This window comes from Podarcis muralis, chromosome 7 (assembly GCF_964188315.1).
Source record: "Podarcis muralis chromosome 7, rPodMur119.hap1.1, whole genome shotgun sequence".
NCBI lineage: Eukaryota > Metazoa > Chordata > Lepidosauria > Squamata > Lacertidae > Podarcis > Podarcis muralis.
Window position 1 is genome coordinate 60574757 of NC_135661.1, and position 22099 is coordinate 60596855.

General features: G+C 44.7%; 1 protein-coding gene across 6 annotated transcripts in view; it reads left to right on the forward strand.

Moving 5' to 3' along the window:
- The window catches only part of COL16A1 (collagen type XVI alpha 1 chain), a 138387-nt gene that overhangs the window by 99761 nt on the left and 16527 nt on the right, over positions 1 to 22099 (forward strand). For 2 of the 6 annotated variants that reach the window (XM_077931924.1, XM_077931920.1), the window contains 18 exons: positions 421 to 447; positions 1102 to 1167; positions 1349 to 1402; positions 1528 to 1581; positions 3472 to 3525; positions 3846 to 3881; positions 4625 to 4738; positions 6002 to 6037; positions 8945 to 9028; positions 9232 to 9267; positions 9855 to 9899; positions 13405 to 13458; positions 14273 to 14326; positions 14920 to 14973; positions 15232 to 15276; positions 15838 to 15891; positions 20695 to 20730; positions 21715 to 21777. In XM_077931924.1, the coding sequence (XP_077788050.1) occupies positions 421 to 447; positions 1102 to 1167; positions 1349 to 1402; positions 1528 to 1581; positions 3472 to 3525; positions 3846 to 3881; positions 4625 to 4738; positions 6002 to 6037; positions 8945 to 9028; positions 9232 to 9267; positions 9855 to 9899; positions 13405 to 13458; positions 14273 to 14326; positions 14920 to 14973; positions 15232 to 15276; positions 15838 to 15891; positions 20695 to 20730; positions 21715 to 21777 (966 nt within the window). The remainder of the gene's footprint in view (positions 1 to 420; positions 448 to 1101; positions 1168 to 1348; positions 1403 to 1527; positions 1582 to 3471; positions 3526 to 3845; positions 3882 to 4624; positions 4739 to 6001; positions 6038 to 8944; positions 9029 to 9231; positions 9268 to 9854; positions 9900 to 13404; positions 13459 to 14272; positions 14327 to 14919; positions 14974 to 15231; positions 15277 to 15837; positions 15892 to 20694; positions 20731 to 21714; positions 21778 to 22099) is intronic. The other 4 variants (XM_077931921.1, XM_077931922.1, XM_077931923.1 and 1 more) reach the window with 4 other exon arrangements.

Here is a 22099-nt window from a genome sequence, read left to right on the forward strand (position 1 = left end):
TGCTTGTTTGATTATTTATTTTTACTTGAAGCCACTGCCACACAAAAAAGGTAGGCAGCTGGCAGGCCAATTGAAAAGGCTTCAGGAGCTAATTCTGGCCTAGGGGCCACTGTTTATGCCCCTCTTGTAATGTAAGTACACATGATTTCTGAACAACAGAGGAGTTTTCTAAAGGTGGGCAAGGGATTAGAGGGGAAAGGGGTTCCAGACTGTGGGATGTCACAAGGCATGAAGACTGGAGTGAAAGAAGCAGGCCAAAGAGAGCTAATCAAAGGAGCGTGCAGGTGTGCTTCTTTGCACATCTGAGAAGCAAATGGGACCATGTAAACACTCTGCACATGTGTGCGCATGTGTGCTATTGCCAGCAGCATGCTTCTCCAAATATCTGACTCTTCTTTCTCTTCCTTTCTTTTTCTCTAGGGTGAAAAGGGAGCCAGAGGAGAGAAGGTGGGTCAGCTTCCTTCTCCATCCCAAATTTTGCAACACTTAAGTTCCTTCTGGTGTCTTTCCACACCATCAGCATCTTATACAACAAACACCTGCTGTTTTTGTCATGTGCTGCACACAATTCTCCCAGTTCTTATCTTTCTGGGGATGCAATGCACTGGCTGAGAGAAGCACAGTGCACTTTTGAGTAATCCAACATAAGGAGGAGCCAGAAACACCCTGCCACTCCTTGTTCAGAGGTGTTACTCTGGGGATAACAACCCATGACTCTTGATTAAGTGTCCCATTCCAGAGCCCCAAAGAACATAAGAAGAGTCCTGCTGGTTGAAACCAAAGGCTTATCTATTCTTCTCCCACAATGGCCAAGCAGATGTCTCTGGGAAGCCCACAAGCCATACATGAGCTGGGATAGCTCAGCCAGTAGAGCATGGGATTCTTACTCTCAGGGTTATTGGTTTGAGCCCCACATTGGGCAAAATATTCCTGCATTGCAGGGGGTTGGACTACATGACTCTTGTGGTCCCTTCCAACTCTACAAATTCTATGATTCCATTAGCACAGTAGCCTTCTCCAGTAGGAAAGGATCCCTGTGCTCCCACGCCTTGGTCCCCAGATGTCTCTCCCTCCTTACCCTCCTCACCTTTATCTTCTCAGGGAGATTCTGGTGAGTGCAGCTGCCAGCCCGGCCCTCGCGTGGACTCAAGCAACATTGGTCTTCCGGTAAGCGTCACTACATGCACCTGCTGCCCCCAAGGCCTTGGGGATTCGCTGCCAGGCTGGATGATGGTTCAAGCCACCTGTGCTCCCCCATTCTCCGCTCAACGCCTTTGCTGCTCCGGAAGCTGGAACGCCCATGTCCTGCTTGGCCTTTGCTAAACGCTCTCCCCTTTTGGACCCGCAGGGTGCCCCAGGACTGTGGATCGGGACTTCCTGGCAGCCTCAGCCGGGCCCTCAGGTGTGTGGGTGTGTGTATGTGCATGCTTGCTCCTCTGTGCGTAGCGACCTTGGCTCCTTTCTCCCCATCGCCTGCCCCGTTGCTCTCTTAACCTCTTCCTCTCTCTTTCTTTGTGGTGTTAACAGGGACCACCAGGTGTTCCAGGCCCTCCAGGCCCACCAGGAGCTCCTGGGAGGCAGGTAAGTGGTAGGAGAGCCATATACCCCAGCATCTTGCAGACAAGAACAGGTATGCATTGTCATTGCCAGCTCCTGTATTCTTTGTGGTGGGGGGGGGGGGGAGTGGATAAGGCACAGCATTAGTGGACTCAGTTAACCTGGAAGAGACAGGGCTTCCAAGCCCAGAATTCACTCCCACTCCCCCTGACTTCCTTGGTCGTGCAGTGCACAGGAAGAGTGGCAGCTCTCCTTAGATGGGGACCCAGTCCTGGTGCTGTGTGCTGTGCTAAGCAAATGAGTTGTGTTGTGGCTGTGAGCCAGTGTGCTGCCCTCAGCAGTTCTCATCGCACCCTCATGGAAATGACACGGAATGCTAAAAAGCTTTGGGAAGGTGGAGAAGTCCAGCAAGAGTCGCAATGCCATGACCCTTTTCTTGCTGGGCCATCCCTGTGTTGGTTGATCAAGATCAGGAGGCAGAAATTGCTCTCCAAAAGCTGATAGTATGTAACACTATACCTGTTTGTTCTATATGTTGCCCTGGCAAAGGGGAGCTCTTGGTACCACTTGGATGGAGGACCAGTTCACAAAATTTCCTTTCCTCCCCTTTCTCCCCTCCCAGAACACAGACATCAGTGTGGGGTGATGAGCCTAGTTCCTCCACCCCAATTAAACATAATGGCAGAGGCTAGTTTTGACTTGGAGATTACCATGCAAGCGTTATGAGTCCTGATCTAAGTTGCAGAAAATCACACCCACCCATGATACTTCTCCTAAGCCTTCACACCCCCAGCCCTTATCTTTATCTTATCTTTCTTTAAGTCTTGTTTCATCTTCTTGGATGCTCACCAGATTTCTATGGGTTCCCCATTTATCTCTGAGATTCATCTTCTTGACTGCCACTGCTTCTGTCGGTGATATCCACAAGGGTGTTTTTCTTTCCAGAATATCTCCGTATCTCCTCCATACATTGTACAGGCTTCTTATTACATGATTGAAGAAGGCCTTATGTGTTTTTGCTTTGCCATGGGGGAGAAATTTGATTCAGTTCACATTTAAAAGTGGCTGTATCAAATTTGCACTTTCCAAAACAATATGAGAACCAAAACAGCATGCAAAAGTGTGTTTATTAGGAGAAATTTGAAATGAAATGCTAAAAAAAATTCATTAGCATTTTTCAAAGGAAATTGCTACAGAAATGTGGAGAACTGAATTTAAAGGCTCATCCAGTCTTTTGCTTGTCCCACTGCTCCCCCCCCCCCCGAAAGTCTACTCTCTAGCACTGAATCAGAGCAAACATCAATCCGGTTTTTCATGAATTGACATTTGCTCTGAATGAGTGCCAAAGAGCAGGAGTGGAAGAAGTGGAAAACTGCTCGCACCCATGCTTTCTAGGTATGGGATTGTGGAAGTGGGGATGAGCCCTAAGACTGGAAAAACCAGGAACTAAGAGAACTGAAATTGACAGATTTTTCACTCAGTGTGGATGAAGAGCCATGCTGGGGATTTAGGGGAGCTCAAAGGGAAGAAACAGGGTTCATCACATCACTAGATCTCTCAGGTCAGAGAGAGGAATAGGGAAGTCCTGACTTGATGGCAACAGTCACCAGCAGACTGTCAGTGACTGGTTGTTACCCTGATGAAGAAGGTGCATAGGAGGCTGCCAAGCAATGGAGAGGCCAGTCTAGGAGCCAGTCAAGGCTTGAGGAATAAGTAAAGGAGTTGGAAAGACACAGAGAGGGGTGTTCTGCTGCTCGCTGGAAGGTGTGGAAGGCAAGTATCGTAGGTCCCAAGTTCTGGTGCTTTTGAGGTGCCAACATCTTGCAGCAGAAGCCCTTTGAGATAGCAAAGATCACTTCAGGAGGCAACAGTTGGGAAGCACTCAAAATATTCAAAGTTTCTCCTTGCCTTTAGGGCATCCCAGGACACAATGGCTTGCCGGGACTGCCTGGGCCGGTGGGAGACTTGGTAGGTACAGGACTGCAGTGTCCGCCTTTTCCTGCCCTCGCTCAGGCCTGTGCTTAGTGCTGCCCCCTTTTGCTCAGCTCTTCCCCAAGCCTCCTCCATCACCCCACCAAGGAGAAGTGCAGAAGAGGTGCAAACTAGAAGCTATGTTTTTATCAAAAGCAGCAACCAGGAGGCTGCTGGAGGGAATCTGTTAGGTGTTTATGCTGCTTTTGGCACAATTCCCTAGAAGCTCATGGCTCCGATAAAAAAGAAAAGGAAGATAGCTCTGTTTTATCGATGCAATTTTTCCCCCTCTCCTCCTTTCCATCTCCCCATTGCAGGGACCACTGGCTGCTGAGAGCATGGCTGTCCTCAAGGTAAGGCAAAAAGGCTCTCTGGCTGGCTTTTGCTCTGGTGTGAGCGACAGAATGTGAGACGGCAGCAAAAGCTGTCCTCTCAAGAAACGGTTAGAAAGTCACCTGCCCAAGGTGTTTCTGTGTTTGGATGGAGGGCTGGACTGCAGCAGTGATTCAGTAAGCCATGGTCTGTGGGGCATTCTTCAGGTGATCCTAGAGACTGTGATAAAATAAATTTTGATATTTTAATTATTTATTGTATTTGTTTATGTTTTTTTATTTTATGTCTTTATTTTATTTTATTTTATTTTGAGTGCCACCCTGGGCAACTTTCCAAGGAAGGGTGGCATAATAACAATAACAACAGCAGTGGCAACGGCAGCAACAATAATAATGGAAAATACCAGAATCACTTGCCACAGCAAATGGTGACAAACTCCAACAGAATTGTCCTGAGCACACAGAGCAACAGGGAAAACAAGGCAATTATTAGGAAGGTGTTGCCACATTTGCAGATGCTCCATCTTACTGAGATGCTAGTCAGTGAAAGTGCTTGTGCAACAAACCCCAGTTCAGAAATGACACAGACTGTCCTGCCAGTATCCTTCTCACCAGAGCTGGCGGGATTCCTCCTCTACTTGTGTATCATTCACAATACAAATAGTACATCATTTAATACAAATGTTGACAATTAATGTTGGAAAGGAAGCAGGCAGTGCTGGAATATTCTGCTTCTCACCCTCTTATTCTTCTTCCCTTGCCAGAACATTTGTGGAGACTGTGCTAACATACAAGCTTCCCAAGTCCCCGGAGCAACCAAAGGCGAAAAGGGTGACCAAGGCATGCCGGGAGCCCCTGGCATAGATAATTGTGCACGGGTGAGTAGCCAGTCAGGCTTTGGTCAGATTCAGATTCCTGAAGCTGGGCTTGAAGAGCACTGTAAATCAGACTGTGAAATCAGTGACCTTGCAATAGCACGAGTCTATAACAGCCCATTCTGCCAAGATGATGTGACACATTTGTGCATTTTAGTAAGTGATGGGAAATGCTAAAAACTCAGGACACATGAACATTTGAGAGCCAGATTTTTTTAAAAAAAAATCATTATGTTTATTGATTATAAAACAATTCTGAAGGCATGAAACACACATATATCCAATACAAACATTTCATCTCATAATGTAATATACAAATGTGTAATATGGTTCACCGTCAGAATAATTCTCCCAAATCTTTCACAACAAATCATTACAAGATCTGTCCATCCAAAGTTTCGACTTCTGTTATTTCTTTCCCAATAATTATATTGATCACTGCCCAGACTTTATTTTTCCATTATCTAACCACTAGAGATTCTCCCTTTTTTCTGTCTACTGGCAATTCTTAACATTTTGGGAGGTGATATATGTTAAATGTGATAAATTCAGGGTGGTTTGTTTGGTTTTTTTACTGTCGGAGAGCTCAAATATCAGAAAGTGATGTCACTGTAATGAAATCCTTCCCTTATTCCCACAATAAACCAGTAAGTGTTGGCAAAGAGTGCAGGAGAGCCCCCAAATATGCTTGCAGAGGGAAATGCTTTCTGGTGCTGTCTTGCTCAATCTCAACAAATCACAGAAATGCCTTTGGTCAACGTGCCAACATATAGTTCTATGTAGAGTCCCATTGCTATATACAGAAGGGGGTTGTGACTGTGTGGTCAAGTGGCCCCTCACATCCCCCACCACCAGCACCTATGCTTTGGACTTCCTGTTTGCATGAGAGCTACACAGATAGAGCTCACTGCATCACTCATGGGATTCAGGTTGACACATGTTGGGCTCTACCTGTAGGGGTCCCTATGGAAGTGATAGGCCCAACACAAGGACATTGGGCATGACCAGGAGAAGGGCAATCATACATATTTTGCCTTACTTGCCAGCACCTCTCCAGGCCACTCATGGTCCAAGATTGATGCCTTAGCATCCACCGAAATATTGCAAGGGGTTCTGGGGTGCACTAATCAGGTCACCCACTGCTTCATTGGCATCCCTTGAAAATATGGCTGCTCACGTGTTTCTGGCAAGTGCTGAGCTGTAATGGTAAGTCATACTACAAACTCTGGATAAGAAATTAAATTTCTGCATCTCTTCTGCTTTCAGTGCTTTGCTCTTTACCCCAGAGCAGAAGAGGCTCGGGTGAGTAAAACTCTTGGCTGAGTATCTATGGAGAGGCAATCATGGAAAAGATAAAAGCCTAAAATATGCTATGAGTTAATTAATCAATAGTACCTTTCTTCCACCCAGTGGTATGCAAAAAGTATCCTCATCAGCACATGCTATTTGCACTAAGGGTTCATCATCAGCCAAGTGAGGGAGACCAAGTTCTGTGTCCTCTTGATCATCATGTTCTCACTAGCAGTACTGTACAGGTATATATATGCCTGCAGCAAAATGCCAGTCTATACTGATACAATTTGAGACCCTTTTGCCCTATACTATCCTTGATCCAAGACACTTCACTCTTCAGCTCAAGTTGCTGAGACTTCAGGTTCAGCAAAGCTTAGGGGAAGCTTAGGGGATTCTGAAGATATGTGTATTTCACATCATTCCTTGATCTCCAAAGGTAGCTTGAGTAGATTATTATGGTGAGCTAAAATCCGCCGATAATTCCAGAAAGTCAGTTGTTGTGCCTTCCACGGGTGAAATACCATGGCAGAACCATGGCTTGGCATAAATGTGCAAGGATGCAGGTTCGTCTGAGGAGGAGATTGCAGCTATCCTTGCCCTCCATGGTTGTTTTGCTGCTAAGTCATGGCCTGGACAGACCATGAGCTGTAGCTAAGAATAAACCTATGAAGAGAGCTTAACCACAAGCCCAGGTTTGGGTAGTTCAGTGTGGTGCAGTCGCAAAAATAATTGCGTAGCAAGGTCCCAGACCCTCCCGGGATGTTGGAATAAAGACACATGAAACAGTATTTTGGGTTAATGGGTGAAAAAAGCCACAACTTTATTGGTTTCAGAATGTGAGTGCTATTAGCTTAGGCATTGGAAACCACACAACTATATCTGACTCCTGCCCATCCACAGGAAGTCTTGGAAGGGTTAACCACCAGTAGGGGGAGGCCTGTTGATGCACATCAACTAGAAACTCCCCCAGGGTCACTGCTAGGGGTCATGCCATGGCCCTAGCCCCCCGTCTGGGGTTTCGGACAGAGACCACGCCCCTCGGATTCCTTTAATACCCTTGAAAAGGGGGTGAGTCCTTGGCCGCGGGCAGTTTAAATAGCCCACGCCACACCCCCAGACCGTCCGGATTGGTCAGCCAGGGATGATACGGCCGAGGACCCCCCAATGGTGCAGGGGCTATCCCACTCCATGCGTGTGGATAGGGCTTGCTCCCAGCCTGCAACGTCATTTCCCTGGGAACCGGAAATGGCTCTGTGGAGGAGAAAACCAGGCCAGTGAAGGAAATTCATCCAGTTAACAAGCAGAATCTAAGGCAGTATTATTGTATCTGAATAGTATACAGTACTACAGTACAGTACTAAGGGATGGGTGCAATCAATAAAAAGTATCTAACCACAAAAATATCTAAGCAAGCACACCAAACCAGATGGATTGTCTCTCCTCTGGGCACCAAGGGGAGGGGCTGTCAAATAGCAAATGCAGCTTGGAACAGTGCGGTTGGGCAGTTTTAACTGGGTATTGGGTATTTTAACTGGGTATTGGGGAAAATAAGAGATCACCATGGCCCTGTTCTGTGATCCTGTTCAGAATCAAGGACCTTTGCAACTTTATTTGTCTTTTTAAAAAAATGGTGGAGATGCAATGATATATTACCCACTTTAGAATGAGTCTAAATATAGAAGTATTTTGTCTGTAGTCAACAGTGCATGCAAATAGGCAGCCCGAAACAGCTGCTACACTGATTTAATCTTCTATGGGACTGTGGGTTCTGGAAAATGTAAGTTCCCTAGCCCAGTGCCAGTTCACTGATCTGTTCTGATGTGAATTCTGGCATTCAAGTTGGGTCTTGTTCCAAAGGGAAATGGATCCGAAAGTCTGAGTTGGCTCCTCCTTGAGGCTGCAACCCTATATGCACTTAGCCTGGAAGAAGTCCCATTGAACTCAGTGGAACTTACTTCCACTGAGGTGAACATGCCTAGGATTGAACTGTAAATTATGCAATCTTAGGTCTGGCAATGACCAAATTTACTGCATGGTCATCACTGCTCAGCTTACTGAGATTTCTCTCTAGAAGCTGTTTTCTTGAAATAAGTCCAAATAGATGTTCATTGGTGGTGGGGTTGTGTGAAAATCCAGGACTATTGGACTGAAGCAAGTAGCATAAACAGAGAGCTCATTCTCATGACCTATGTCTTAAATATTTTTTTTTCTGTTTGTCTATTTAAAAAAATCTGGAAGAGGACCACAACTACCAGAACTGCAAACAGCAAAAGGTCTTGTGGCACCTTAAAGAATATCAAATTTAATTATGGCACAAGGTTTCATGGACCATGGGATTGAGCCACAATCCTGAACTGGTAAACATATATATCACATGACAGGGGAAGGAATGTGTAGGAGTGAATTCAGAGGGAAATGAAATGCAAGAACAACAAAGAGCGACAATTATCCGAAAGCAAAATAGTTACAGTGACTGATTAACAAGGTGGGACCACTGCCTTCTTAACTGGACAATAGAACTATTTTGTTTTCAGGTAATTGCATCCTTTGTTGCTCCCACTTTATTTCCCTCTGAACTCATTCCTGTGCTTTTTCACTCACTCATATTTGCATGTATATATGATTGCCAATTCAGGCTTACACTTAGTGCAATGGATGGAATGTGGCCTTCAAAAGCTATTTATTCATAATAGATTTGTTAGCTCTTGAAGTGCCATGTAACATTTTGTTGTTCTTCCTTCAACAGACCAGCATGGCTATCCTTCTGGCAATTGCAAGGATCACGTTAGCTTGTAAACTGAAAGCTGCTGGAAGTCCTCCTCCAGTAGATGCCATTCTTTGTTTGTAAACTGCTGGCATCCTTTAACTGCACAGAAAAGTTGGGATTGACTCAATGCATCTTGTCTTCCCTTCCAGGGCGATAGTAGCAATGACCAAGATTGTGCTGGAGGTCCCGGCCATCCTGGAATCCCTGGATTACCTGGAGAGAGGGGGGAACAGGTAATGTCACCCGATGCTTGATGTTTTAATTATGTTTTTAGATATGCTGTAAGCCACCCAGAGTGGCTGGGGAAACCCAGCCAGATGGGTGGGGTATAAATAAATTATTGTTATTACTATTAAGACACCAAGGAGCCACAATGCTGCCACAGTATCTTGAGTTTAAGAATTATAATTTTCTCTTTGCTTCTCCTTCTGTGCAGGGCCTACCAGGCCCAAGAGGACCTCCTGGACCAATTGTGAGTACATCAGCTTCTGCTTTTTTGCTCCATTTTCAATAAAGATTTTTAGCCTGTCCTTCTGGTGCCAGTGCACCATTCACAATTTGCAACAATTTAAAATCACAATGCAAATGCTTTTGTTTCCTCCCTCAAGCCTTTGACCTTTGCAGCATCCTTTTCACCACAAGCTGAAACCTGTCCAAAAAGCCAGAGAAAGAAAATGCATTTAAATATAACCTTCCTCTTTTGTGCCTGGTCCATGGTGTATATTTGGCCTTTTACATCCAGGCTGTGAGCAGCTGCTCATTGTCTTTAATACAAGTTCCGACCAAAAGGGCTCAAATTGCATTGGGGAGAAGGAAGGGATAGGCAGGTCTCTGTACTCTAAGATAGCCTTGCTTTGGGGGAATACGGCGATGGATTCATTTGGAAAGGTGAGTCTATCACACTGGTGCTGCGATGGGAGAAATTAAGTCCTGCTTGTGTCAGGAAAGCCCTGTCCATTCAAGCCAAATCTCTGCTTTCAGTTTCCTCCGTCTTCACCCACCTTCCCTAGCCTAGCCAATGTGATTGCCAAGGTATGATTTCACTGTTTCTTCCCATAGGGCCCCCCAGGTTTTCCTGGAACGCCTGGCGCACCTGGATTACCTGTAAGAACCCAGTATAGCACGTGCTCTGTGCAGTCCTTTGTCGCCGCCGCTTGTTTGGCTTCTCACCCCTCCTCCTCCTCCTCCCTCCTACTTCAGGCTCTGTATCTAATAGCACAGCCAACCTCCCATGCACACTTGGTCACATGATCTAACCCCCCCCCCCCATATAGTCAAGTTGCCTGATAAAGGCCCATCTTCTGTAGATGTGGATCAGCAGGACTGGAAGGCTCTCCAACCTTTTGGCAACATGGGAATCATCTAATCTGGGATTCATCCTAGTCCCCCAAACTGGTTAATCAGGGTCATTCTGTGGTCTTCCCTCAGCCCCATACAAGCATATTCTAAAACCTTCCAGAGTCCTGGCTATGAAGGAACATCTTCACCTCTGCCAAATGCTGGGAAACCTTGACAGATCTAGTCACATTTCTGCCCACAAAGATTACGCATAGAATAGATTCCCACAGTTAACTTTTCTCTCAGTGCATAGCTTGTCCAACAACTGTTGGCTGTTCATTGTGAGTTGAATCCCTTCAGATGATGTGGTTCCACTTGACTGTGAACCCATGGTGGATAAGCGCTGGAAAAATGTCACGGTACAAGAAAGGAGATTCCAACTGAACATACGCAAAAACTTCCTGACAGTAAGAGCTGTTCAACAGTGGAACGGTCTCCCTCAGGAGGTTGTGGACTCTCCTGCCTTGGAGGTTTTTAAGCAGAGGTTGGATGGCCATCTGTCATGGATGCTTTTGCTGAGATTCCTGCATCGCAGGTGGTTGGGCTAGATGACTCTTGGGTCCCTTCCAACTCTAAGATTCTATGATTCCACTCCAAAATGAAACCGCCTTCCTTCTGTGTCGTGTATGCAAATTGTGTTTCTGGTTCTTGAAATCCTCATTCCACCCTCACCTGACCACCACCATCACCATTGTTAATTCCTTAATCTCATCCCTCAGCACCTCATCCCACTAATGGCACTGTAACTCCCACAGTCTGTGTGATTAATTGCTATGCGGCGTGGCCCTGTGCTGGTGTCAACAGTGTGTCCAGTGAAAACCATCACTGCCCAGCACCGCCATGTAACCCGAACTAACCCCACATTGTTAGCACACCAGGGGAGCCTCCCCACTCTTGTGGGTCACATGACAATGAATAGAGAAGTCATTCTCATATTCCATGTTGTGTAGCTCTGTCAGTTAGATACAACACCCAGTTAAGGGCTGCTTGTCACACAGTGCCTTCTGAATAAAAGGTAACTGCTGGAGTGACTCCCATTGACCAGATAAATGAGCTGATGAGTTGTATGTACAGCCAGCTGCTGCTCCTGACAATTATGTAAACTGAAAATGATACTCCATTTGCTAAATATTCCACTGAAAGTTGCTAGCAAGGATGGATGAATGAGTTGTAATCTGTGGAGAATTCTGCCTGCGTCTTGGGATTTCTGTTCAGAAGTGAAGCCCAGGTTTACTCCGTTCACCTTCAGTCTCTCCAGATCTTAAATGGAATAGGATGGACTCTCCCCAGTGGCTTATAAGGGAAATAGCAACCCCTCCATCCCACAGTCATAGTCAGGAGGTGCCCATGTTTCCTCATGCATTTTCCTATCACTTTCCTTATTGCAAAAAGTCTGGCCTTTGAGGGAAGCAGGTTTGTTGCACAAGAGCTCCAAATTAACTTAGATTGCACAACCTGAATTTGCTAGTGTGTGGTGGAATCCCTCCTCAAAGCAGAAACAGTCTAGAAGTGCCCTAGAACACATCCACTGACTAGAGTTATTTCCATAGGCTCAAAATGAATTTCCTAATAAATGATCTCCTGTGCCATTTGGGGTTTTCCTCTTTTTTGTGCTCAGGCTTTCTGTGTCGGGCTACTTCTTATGCTGGGGCTGCAAAAATGGGCCCACCTTTCAGCCTGTCCTACAGTTCACTTCCTTGGTTGCTTTGAGAGACTGCTTCCTCCTGTGTCTTGGGCATCATGTGTGGTGATGGTTGCCCACTGCTAGTGGTGGAGGGAACACAGCAGCTGAAAGCAGGAGAAGGAAGAGTTATATAGTTACCATACATAGCAGAGGGACAAGGTGGGGGCCTGTTTTTTTCCACCCACTTTTTCTTCTTTCGGGGTGCAGCTGTTAAAGATTATCTGAATGACTTTAGATATCCAAAATATTTAGAATGAAAGCACCACAAAAAATAGAAGGCAAATTTCCTGCAAGCAACTACTTGTAAGAATTCTGGCAAGACTCTCATAAGGAATGGGGGAACAATCCTCTCCCCACACACTGCTCAATCTTGGGGCATAATTCAACAAAAGTTAATCAGTATCCACTGGGATTTAATGCATTACACAAATATCAACCTGATCCCATGCTTGCTTACACAAAAGTAACCTCACTGAGTTCATTGAGATTCAGGACTAAAGCATAGGGTTGCAAACTAAGCTTGATTTCGATTTTACCCCAATGGAATTTAGTCAAAACAACTTGGGCTGGATTGTGTCCTCCTCCTGCACCTATTAGATGATACCATGGTTGGAGACTGGGATTGGATTTAAGCAGATTTTTGTAGCTCTTGCAGAGGTAGTTTTAAAAAGCACAAAAAAACAACGGGATACTGATACTGATTTCTCTAGAATCCTCAAAATGGCAATGCTGGAAATGTGACAGGTCAACCAAACTGTTGCTGGGAATCGCAGGTGGGGAGGATGCTATTTAGCTTGCCGGTTTTCACAGGCATCTGGTTGGCTACTGTGCAAACAGGTTGCTGGACCTGATGGACCATTAGCCTGTTCCAGCAGGCTCTTTTTGCATGTTTATGTTATTAAAGCTTCTCCAGCTGTTTTACTGTGCAACACACACTACTGTGCACATTCACCAAATTGTCCAAGATGCCTTTTGCAGAGGACAAAGAAATCCAATCAATTGACTCTTTTGTCATGATATCATTTCTGGAAGAATTTTTTGTGGGAAGGGTTGGGGATGTACATAGTACTTTCCCTTTGAAAGAGTATCAAGGTAAGATACTTGGACTTGAAGGTGTGTGTGTGTGTGTTCATGTGTGTGTATGAAAATTCTGTCATACAGATAACACAGAGATCATGCTGCAAGGTTCTCCTTGACTGGCCCTTTTCTAGATCAGCATCTTCAGATATGGGAAGAAATACTGTTATAAGCACTGCTGTTCCAAAACTTTGTTCAATGCATTATCAATAATATCTTATTGGTCCAGTTTCTTAAAAGAAGAGCCATCTGTGGAGAACTGAATGCCAAACAATCTTAATGAGAGGTAAAGCTTTCCAAGCAACAGTAGCCAGATGAAGGTGGTATCTGATTGCCTCGAGGCCATTCAATACTTGTGTCACCGGGCTCTCATTTCTGCAATCCATTCTCCATTTATCCCCACCCTGCTATATGGCTTAGAGCACCCTCCCATCCACCCACACCAAATGCAATTAAATGAAAATGGGACAAACAATGTGAAACACCCCTTTTTTGTATTTCTTCCCAAAGGGTCTCCAAGGTGAACGTGGATCACCTGGGCCCCCTGGATCCAAGGGAGAATCGGTGAGTAATGGATCCTGCTTCTAAACTCCAGAAGAGCTACAAAACATGCAAGGGGCTTGTCGATATAGACTAGTCCTCCCTCCCCAACCTTCACATTTTTTTGACTACAAGTCCCATCAGCCCCAGCCAGCATGGCCGTAGTAGTCCAAAATATCTGGTGAAGGTCTAGAGCACCTTTCAACTAGATGTCTTAGATGGATTGTTGTTGTTGTTTAGTCGCTTAGTTGTGTCCGACTCTTCGTGACCCCATGCACCAGAGCACGCCAGGCACTCCTGTCTTCCACTCTTAGATGGATAGGTGCTATTAACCCTAGTTGAGATCCTCTTTGTGTGTTCATGAGTCTGAGTGGCTGAAGAAAATAGTAGCAGGTGGTTTTAGCAGGAAACTGAGTTACTAAGACAACCAGAGACATTTTTAGTGCATAGGATGGACAATCCAATATTTTAATGACTATTTTCTCTCAATGAATGGAACCAAAAATCTGTTATCAAAGGTGATGCCCTCTATGTAGATTGTCTAGATCAGGAGAGATTTTCTTGACACTTACCCAAGACCAGCATCTTACCTTCTTCAGTAATAATTTGTAACAACAACCGTCTTTTGGGTAACTTACAATTATTAATGAAGATTAGAGGACACATTCATTTCTGACTTTTTAACATTCAGCCATGCTTTTTGGAATGGTTTTGCAACACAACAACAATGATCAGGGTCTTCAAGAATGCATGGAAGCAGTTTGTCTGGCACAGTGATGGTTGTCTGAGACCACAAGACTATTGTGTGTTGATGCTTTTCCAACATCCTTTTCCACAGGGTCCCCCAGGTCAGCCTGGATATCCTGGCTCAATGGGTCCTCCTGGGCTACCTGTAAGTATGGCATGCAAAGGGAAGGATGGAATGGCAAATTAGGCAGGCAGAGAAAAGGTGGAGGGAGGATGGGAAAGGTTTGGCTCCCTTGCTGGGTGGGGAGGGCCTCAGGTGTGCCACCACACAAAATCTATTTTGGTGGTGCAGGAACAAACATATATAACAGGTCAGCCAGGCCCACACATCACAAAGCAGGAGTCCGCAGGAGAGCTGAAATGCCTCAGGCAAAAACAGGCTCAAGCACATTGTATTTAGTCAGTTTTTGCTATCCAAAATTCACTTTTATTAAAAAAAAATGCTTTTGAATAATTTTACAGCATACCCTGCTGAGGAACCCTCTTCGATTTTTAAAGATTTAAGGTGTAAATTATCAAACATGTCAAGTTAATATTTAATGTTCTCCATAGTAAAAATACCCATGTTTGTTTTGTTTTAATTCAGAATTTGAAAATTCAAAATGTAAGGTTTAAAGTTCTGAATGTAATGGGGGGGGGGGGGAATCACTGGAAAAGTTGACTGCCCTGCTCAATTAATCCAGTATCATGTGATGACAAGTCTTTTCCTTTCTCCTTACCTACCTAACCTACTACCAGGGTGCTAAAGGAGAACGAGGATACGTGGGGTCATCTGGAGAGAAAGGGGAATCGGTAAGCGCCTGTCTTCTCCTGCCTGAACATGCCTGCATGATCCTCAGAGGCCCTTCCTTGAGGTTAGGTGGATAATGACTGGAAGGTGAGCCTTTTCAGCTGGGGCACTGCGCTCTGGGACATGCTCACCAATGAGGCTCGCTTTGGTACCTACTCTTACATCCTTCTTGAACTTGGCAAATATCTTCCCCAACCTGGCCTCATTCCCCGGATTGTTACAGTATAAATGTCTCCTCTGTCTCCCCTTTGTTTCTTTAGGGTCCTCCAGGCTTGGATGGTCCTGCAGGGCCCCCTGGACCAGCGGTAAGCTCACAGCTGAGTTGTATGTATGCTCTGAAATAGCCAATCAAACTTTTATCAGTGGGCACCTGGTGTCACATACAGTGAGGCTGGACTTTTGCCAGCAATTGGTTAAATTGGACCACATTAGAAAGAATTGTTGCTAATTAAATTTCAGTGGCACCTTGTGAAAGACCAAATTTCGCCCCCTCCCCAATCTTTCACCTTCTGATCTATTTACTACATCAGTAGTTCCTAGTTGGTGGTCCGTGGGGGGTCACTGACACCATTCACATAACAAAAGCTTCCATAGAGATAACAATATTTTCAAAAGTATGAATTGGGTTTAAAAAACAAGGAGTCCTCAGTACTTAGCTAATTGGGAACCACTGCATCGTATCATAATTCCAATGCCCTGCGGTGACCAGAACCGATCATGCTGCCCTAAATCTGCCTCTGCTGAAGAGGTACAACCCAGACACAGGTTTAGCCATCCCAGCAAGAACTAGGTCAGCAATAGGTTTGTTGCAGGGAGCTCCTTGAAAAGAGTGTGTCCCCCTCACCTTTGTTTTCTCCGTACATCAGGGTCCAAGAGGAGAACGAGGACTGCCGGGCAGCGGAGGAGAAAAAGGAGATCAGGTGAGGTGTTCCTGTATTCGGATTCTTCTAGTTTAGTAGCGGCCAAGATATTTGGCAAGTGTGCCACAGGTCAAGCCCAGTGTGCCACCTTGCTGTACTCTAGCACACTTATGCTTTCTTCTTCTTCTTTCTTTGGTGATCACTCAAAGCCAAGTAAGATTGTCTTCCATGAACACGGTTTTAACAGTGAGTCCATAAGTGACTGTGGAGGCCAATTCTGGATCCACATGTCCTTCCACAGTGGGGACATACATTTCCAGGTGGGAGTTGATCACAATGAGGGTTTGTCAAACGTGCCTTCCTCTTAGCTCATTTCTCCTTACCACCCTGAGTTTGTGCTTCTTCGAAGCCCATTACGCCTTTGGTAAAAGCTGTTCTCCAGTTGCAGCACTCGCAGGCCAGTGTTTCCTAGTTATCAGTGCTTATACTACATTTTTTTTTAGATTTGCCTTGAGAGAGCCTTTAAACCTCTTTTGTTGTCTACCAGTATTTCACTTTCCATTCTTGAGTTGGGAATAGAGTAGTTGCTTTGGAAGATGACAATCTTCCAAACAACATGACCAGTCCAACAAAGTTGATGTTGAAGAATCGTTGCTTTGATACTGGTAATCTTTGTTTCTTCCAGTACACTGACATTAGTTTCGCCTGTCTTCCCAAGTGATGTGTACAATTTTTCAAATTGATGGAATCTTTCAAGGAGTTGGAGATGGCATTTATAAGTGGTCCATGTTTCAGAAGTGTACAGTAAAGTTGGTAGTACAATAGCTTTGTAAACAAGCATTTTGGTTTCCCTACAAATGTCCGGTCCTCAAACACTTTGCATTTAAATCTGGATAAAGCTGCACTCGCAGAGTTCAGGTGATGCTGGATTTCAGCAAGATAACTGCCCAGGTAGGAAAAGTGATCAACACTTACCAAAGTTACACCATTAAGTTAGATTTGTGGCGCTGCAGAGGTTGTTTTGTGCTTGTTGGTGCAGCACTTTGGTTTTTTGGACATTGAGCAATAGGCCAAGTTTTCCATAAGCTTCTGTGAAGATATTTAGGATTGTTTGGAGGTCATCTTCTGAGTGTGCACACACTACGTTGTCATCAGCATACTGAAGCTCTATGACAGAAGTTATGGTAACGTCACTCTTTGCTTTTAGCCTTCTCAGATTAAAGAACTTGACATCTGTTCGATATGATTTCTACCTTGATGGGGAGTTTCCCTTTGACAATGTGTAGAATCATGGTGATGAAGATAATAAATGGAATTGGGGTGATAACACATCCCTGTTTAACGCTTGATCCCACTGTGAATGGTTCACTTTGAGAGCCATTGTTATTTGTGATTGTTGCTGTCATGTTATTGTGGAGGAGCTGAAGGATGTTCACAAATTTATCTGGGCAGCTGATTTTCAGAAGGACAGTTCACAGAGCAGTACAATTTACAGTGTTGAAGTCCTTAGTCAGGTCAATAAACGCCATATACAGGAGTTGATTTTGCTCTCTGCATTTTTCTTGAAGCTGTTGAGCAGTGAAAATCATATCCACTGTCCCCCTAGAAGATCTAAAACCAATTTGGGATTCAGAAAGGGTGTCCTCAGATATAGTTAGGAGACGGTTTGCTAAGATCCTTGCAAGAATTTTGCTGGCCATGGCAAATAAAGAGATGCCTCAATAATTTCTGCCATCGGTTCTATCATGTTTTTTTAAAAAGATTGTAAGTTCAATTCCGCCTACTTTGAAGACTCCAACTTTGCTGTTTTTCATTTGGTTAATAGCTGTACACAACCTTAGCTGTCAACTTTTTCCCTTTTCTTGTGAGGAATCCTATTCGGAATAAGGGAATTTCCCTTTAAAAAGGGAAACGTTGACAGCTATGTACACAACTCTCCCAGATTTGGAGATACCGCAACCTCATTTCTAATTTGTTTTTGCGGGATTTGTGAAAGGACTTTGGCAGCTGCAGGGGAGTTGCGGTTAAGGAGATGCTGGTAACGTTCTTTCCAACACAACGCAATAGCTTCTTTATCTTTTAGAAGTGTGGTACCATCTGTTGGGTGTAGGGAGCTTATACCATAATTTATTGGCCCATAGATGGTCTTTGTGGCTCTAAAGAAGACACTATGCATCATGAGTATAGGCTAAGTGCTGGATCTCTTGAGGGTTGTTGTTTTTTTTAATCCACCAGGTGTTCTTTAGTTCTCTGGTTTTTCTTTGAACCTCAGCCTTAGCGTTGACATACGTTTTTTCTTGGTGGCACAGTTTATTTCTCTTTGCCAGATCTAAAAGGCCTTCCTTTTCTTGTCAATAATGCCTTGGCATATAGTTTTTGCTTCTAGCTTAGCTGGAGAGAAGGCAGCAATGCAGGCCTGACTCTGTATCATAACCAGGCCCTCCTTGCTTCTCTTCAAGTTTGCCACAAATTCAATCTGTCTGCAGTTATGGTGGTGTTTATGTCATGTTGGCTTAGTTTCTATGAGGTGTGTGGATTGCGAGCCCACAGAGGAAGCTCCATGCTGCCTCTTGGTACAATTCAGTGTTCTGACCTTGCCTCCTTCCAGTCAGCCTCCTCCTAGGGACAGGTAATTTTGCTGAGTCTCTGATTTGGGTCTGATTAGATCCCTCACTCATGCCTGATGCAGAGAGGCAGCAGAATTACCCATGCCCAGAGGAGGCTGCCTGTTGCATCTCTGCATGAATACCTGTTTGGGGCTTGCCTCATTCTGGATACATGGCCAGATCAGTGATTCATACAGGTACAAGGGAGGTGGCTCTGAGCACAGGCCAATCTACCTCTTACACACATTTTACACGGTATAAAACAGTCAGTTTGTAAGAGTGGTGTGTGTCTTCCATTTTTAATATTTTAAAAGGGTATGCTTCCCTTTTGAGACATTTAGGAGACACTGCTGTAAAAGATGGAGAAACTTACCCAGGGAGAGCCATTCTTTCCTCCCTAAAGCCTTTTTGCTAAACAGCTTAAGACCTTCTGTTGGAGTCCAATAGCATCTGCAGAGCCACAGTTTCCACCATCCCTCTAGAGGTTCTGCTACTCTTCCACTCTCTGCTGGGGTGGCGGCAAAAACAGACTTAATGCAATCTGGGAAGAAATGGACACACCCACACCTGGGAAAATACAAAATGACCATTAATGGATGGCGGCATTGTGTGGATATCCTATTTTAAAAAGCAAGTGAACAAACAAGCAATTCCACACTTTGCATGCTTAGTTTGAAAGTACTTAAGAGTAGCTGCAAAAGAATTTTCCTCCTTGCATTGTGAGGCAGGTAAGCACAAAGCATGTCAAACTGCTACCAGACAGTGCTGTGCTGGCTTAAACACTCCCTTCTGCTATGTAGAGTTTCCCCAATCTGGGATTTCCAACCGATGTGTCTGTTAAAGCTTGAAATCCTGTTTCTTCTTGGGGGGTAATTGATCACCTGGCTTGTTTGCTGTTTCTTTGCCAGCCAAACTCCTGCTGGGAGAGAGACAATATCCTGCTGTTCATCCTTTCTGCCCTGTTACCTGCCTTGGCTCAGAAAAAAATAATGACATGGTGGTGGATGCCTTGGAAGGGGTTTTCATCCATCCCAGATTAGCTGGTGTGTCAAGGTGAAGCGGGTTTAAAGCCAGAGGGAGGGGACCATCTATGCCATCCCCTCTCCCCACCACCATTTGTATGGGGAATGAAAAAGAGCTGCCTAACATTAATATTTATTTGCTTATGTATTATTTATTTATATTAAACATGCTTCCAGACTTTCCATAAAAATGGCCAAGGCAGCTAACACCATTAAAATGACATAAGTAAAATACAGCATAATGACAAGGAGCAAACGCAGCAGATTAAAAACAACAACAACCAACCCGAATAGAACAAAAGAGGCTTTTTTAAAAGCCTTCATTATTTCTCTGCATTGCCTTCCTCTGCCCCAACTTCTATAGGCTAGGCAAAAACTACACCAAACAGCACAGTGAGTAACCATAGTTGGAATGTCAACTCCAAAATTAGTCACAAATTGTATAATTACCACTTCTGCAGACTGATCTCTTTTTATAAGGCGCTTAGGGCAACCATACCTTGGCATTCCCTGGTTTAGGAAGTCATTTGCATCAACCCTGTGAGGTAGACTAGGCTGAGACTGGGCCAAATTCATTTTTCGTGCCTGAGTGGTGAGGATTTGAACCAGTCCGTTCAGAGTTTTGATCTTTGCAGAGTAAAATGACTTCCATACCTCTTAAATGGATGCAGTTGGGGAAGATGACACTCTGCTCCCTTTAAGTGTTTTGACACATAAGCCGTCCTTCCAAAGAGCTCAAAGTATCTGCCAAGGAAGGTCTCTCCCCGAAGCATTTTAAATCAGGGTACTTCCCAGGTCTTACCCTACCTTCCTTAGCTTCAGATGCCCCTTTTGGTATTTAGATCAGGGGTAGCCAATCTTTTTTCCTTCTGAAGGCCACATTCTTGGGCAACCTTCTGGCAGCTGTGTGAGGGTGGTGGGCAAGGCCAGGACAGAAAGCCCTGATATTTGCACACAAAAAACCCCCAGAGGTTTAGCAAAAGGCGTTGCAGTTGAAGGACATGCATTGCAGCCAGGAGCAGATGATGTTATGGGCTTGGCTTAGGAAGAGTACCAAAGGTTGGACATAGAGGGCTGGGGGCTCCTCACCCCTGCTTCTGATGCCCCCCTAGGCTACAGCACGGCCTTCAGCCCCAGAGGTTTCCCTGCAAAAAATGTGACTCTACTCAAGTACCTATTTGGTCCACTCTGCTGTGGCTTTACTTGTGACTGATCAGCATTTCCTTTCTTCCCAGGGATTTCAAGGTCAACCTGGTTTCCCAGGACCACCTGTAAGTATTGCACATCTCAAAGGAGTTTTTAGATTCTGGAGCACTGGGTGTGCTGGAACAGTACCGTGAAAAAGCAGGAGACCCACAGCCCTCCCCCCTTCCTCCCTGGGGATTTGGATGGGAGTTTGTGGTTATCTTTAACAGAGCAGAATCCTGAAATAAATCCAATTAAGAGGGAAGGATCTTTAGTCCTGTTTCAAGAAGGCAATCAAGATGTAAGAAAAACAAAAGCGAAACCAGCCTTTTGTCTGATTATTACAGAGGGATTTTGCTGGGATGATGGGTTTTCAGGAGCAGATGAGAGAAGCTTACAGGCGGTGGCTGGCAGAGGGTCACCATAGAGATCAGAAACATTTCAAATGGTGTGTGAAAACTATCCAAAAACTGCTTTCTCGGCCCCTTTTTGTAAAACACGAATTGAAGGGCTATATCAGGAATCTTAACATTTGGAAGCTTTAAGCATAGTGGAGGTGTCGGCTCCTTTTCAAAAGCAAACTATCAAGCAAAAGGCAGGGCGGTCTGCGTGTGCTGCCAATTTAGCATAAGTGCAGAAGAAGCCCTGGAACGTGGTGCCGGAATTCAGCTTCCTGAGAATCTCAGTTTATATATTCTTAAAAGCATATTTCTAGTGCTTACGGTTGCAAAAATGCACATGAGCAATGCCTGTTGAAATCTCAGAAGCCAAAAGGGTGGTCGGATAAGATTTTGAGCAGGCGGGGAGGGGCGGGAGGCAGCTCCCGTGCCTTGGCCTCTTCCTCGTTATAAATTATGCAATGAAATGGAAATTATGCAAATTTGCTTAATCTGGATAATTTATACATGCTGCAGAATTTAGCTCTTTTTAGTATAGAATTTTAATTTTTTCCTGTTTAGCACAAAGCAGCCACTTTGGCCTGACTGCAGCTTTCCTCTCAAATGAAGCTTGTTTATAGACTCTAAAGCCAAAAGGCTTCTCAAAACTATCTGATGCTTTTTGCTTATTAGGGGCCGCCAGGCTTCCCAGGGAAAGCAGGACCACCTGGACCTCCAGGGCCTCCAGCAGAGAAGGTGAGTAGGGGAAATAATAGCAATAATAGTAGTAGTAGTAATAATAATAATAATAATAATTTATTCATTCATTCATTCATTCATACCCCGCCCATCTAGCTGGGTTTCCCAAGCCACTCTGGGTGGCTCCCAGCAAAATATTAAAAATAGAATCAAACATTAAAAAAAACTTCCCTAAACATGTAAAACATGGCTGCACACCACCCCAGTCTCTGAGTGGTGCGAGATTCCAGGGGTTCCAGGCACTCACCTAGGATCTATGTTTACTTTTGGGAATGCAGCACAGTGGAGTCTGTGGTGTCTTTATGATAAATGGTTTATT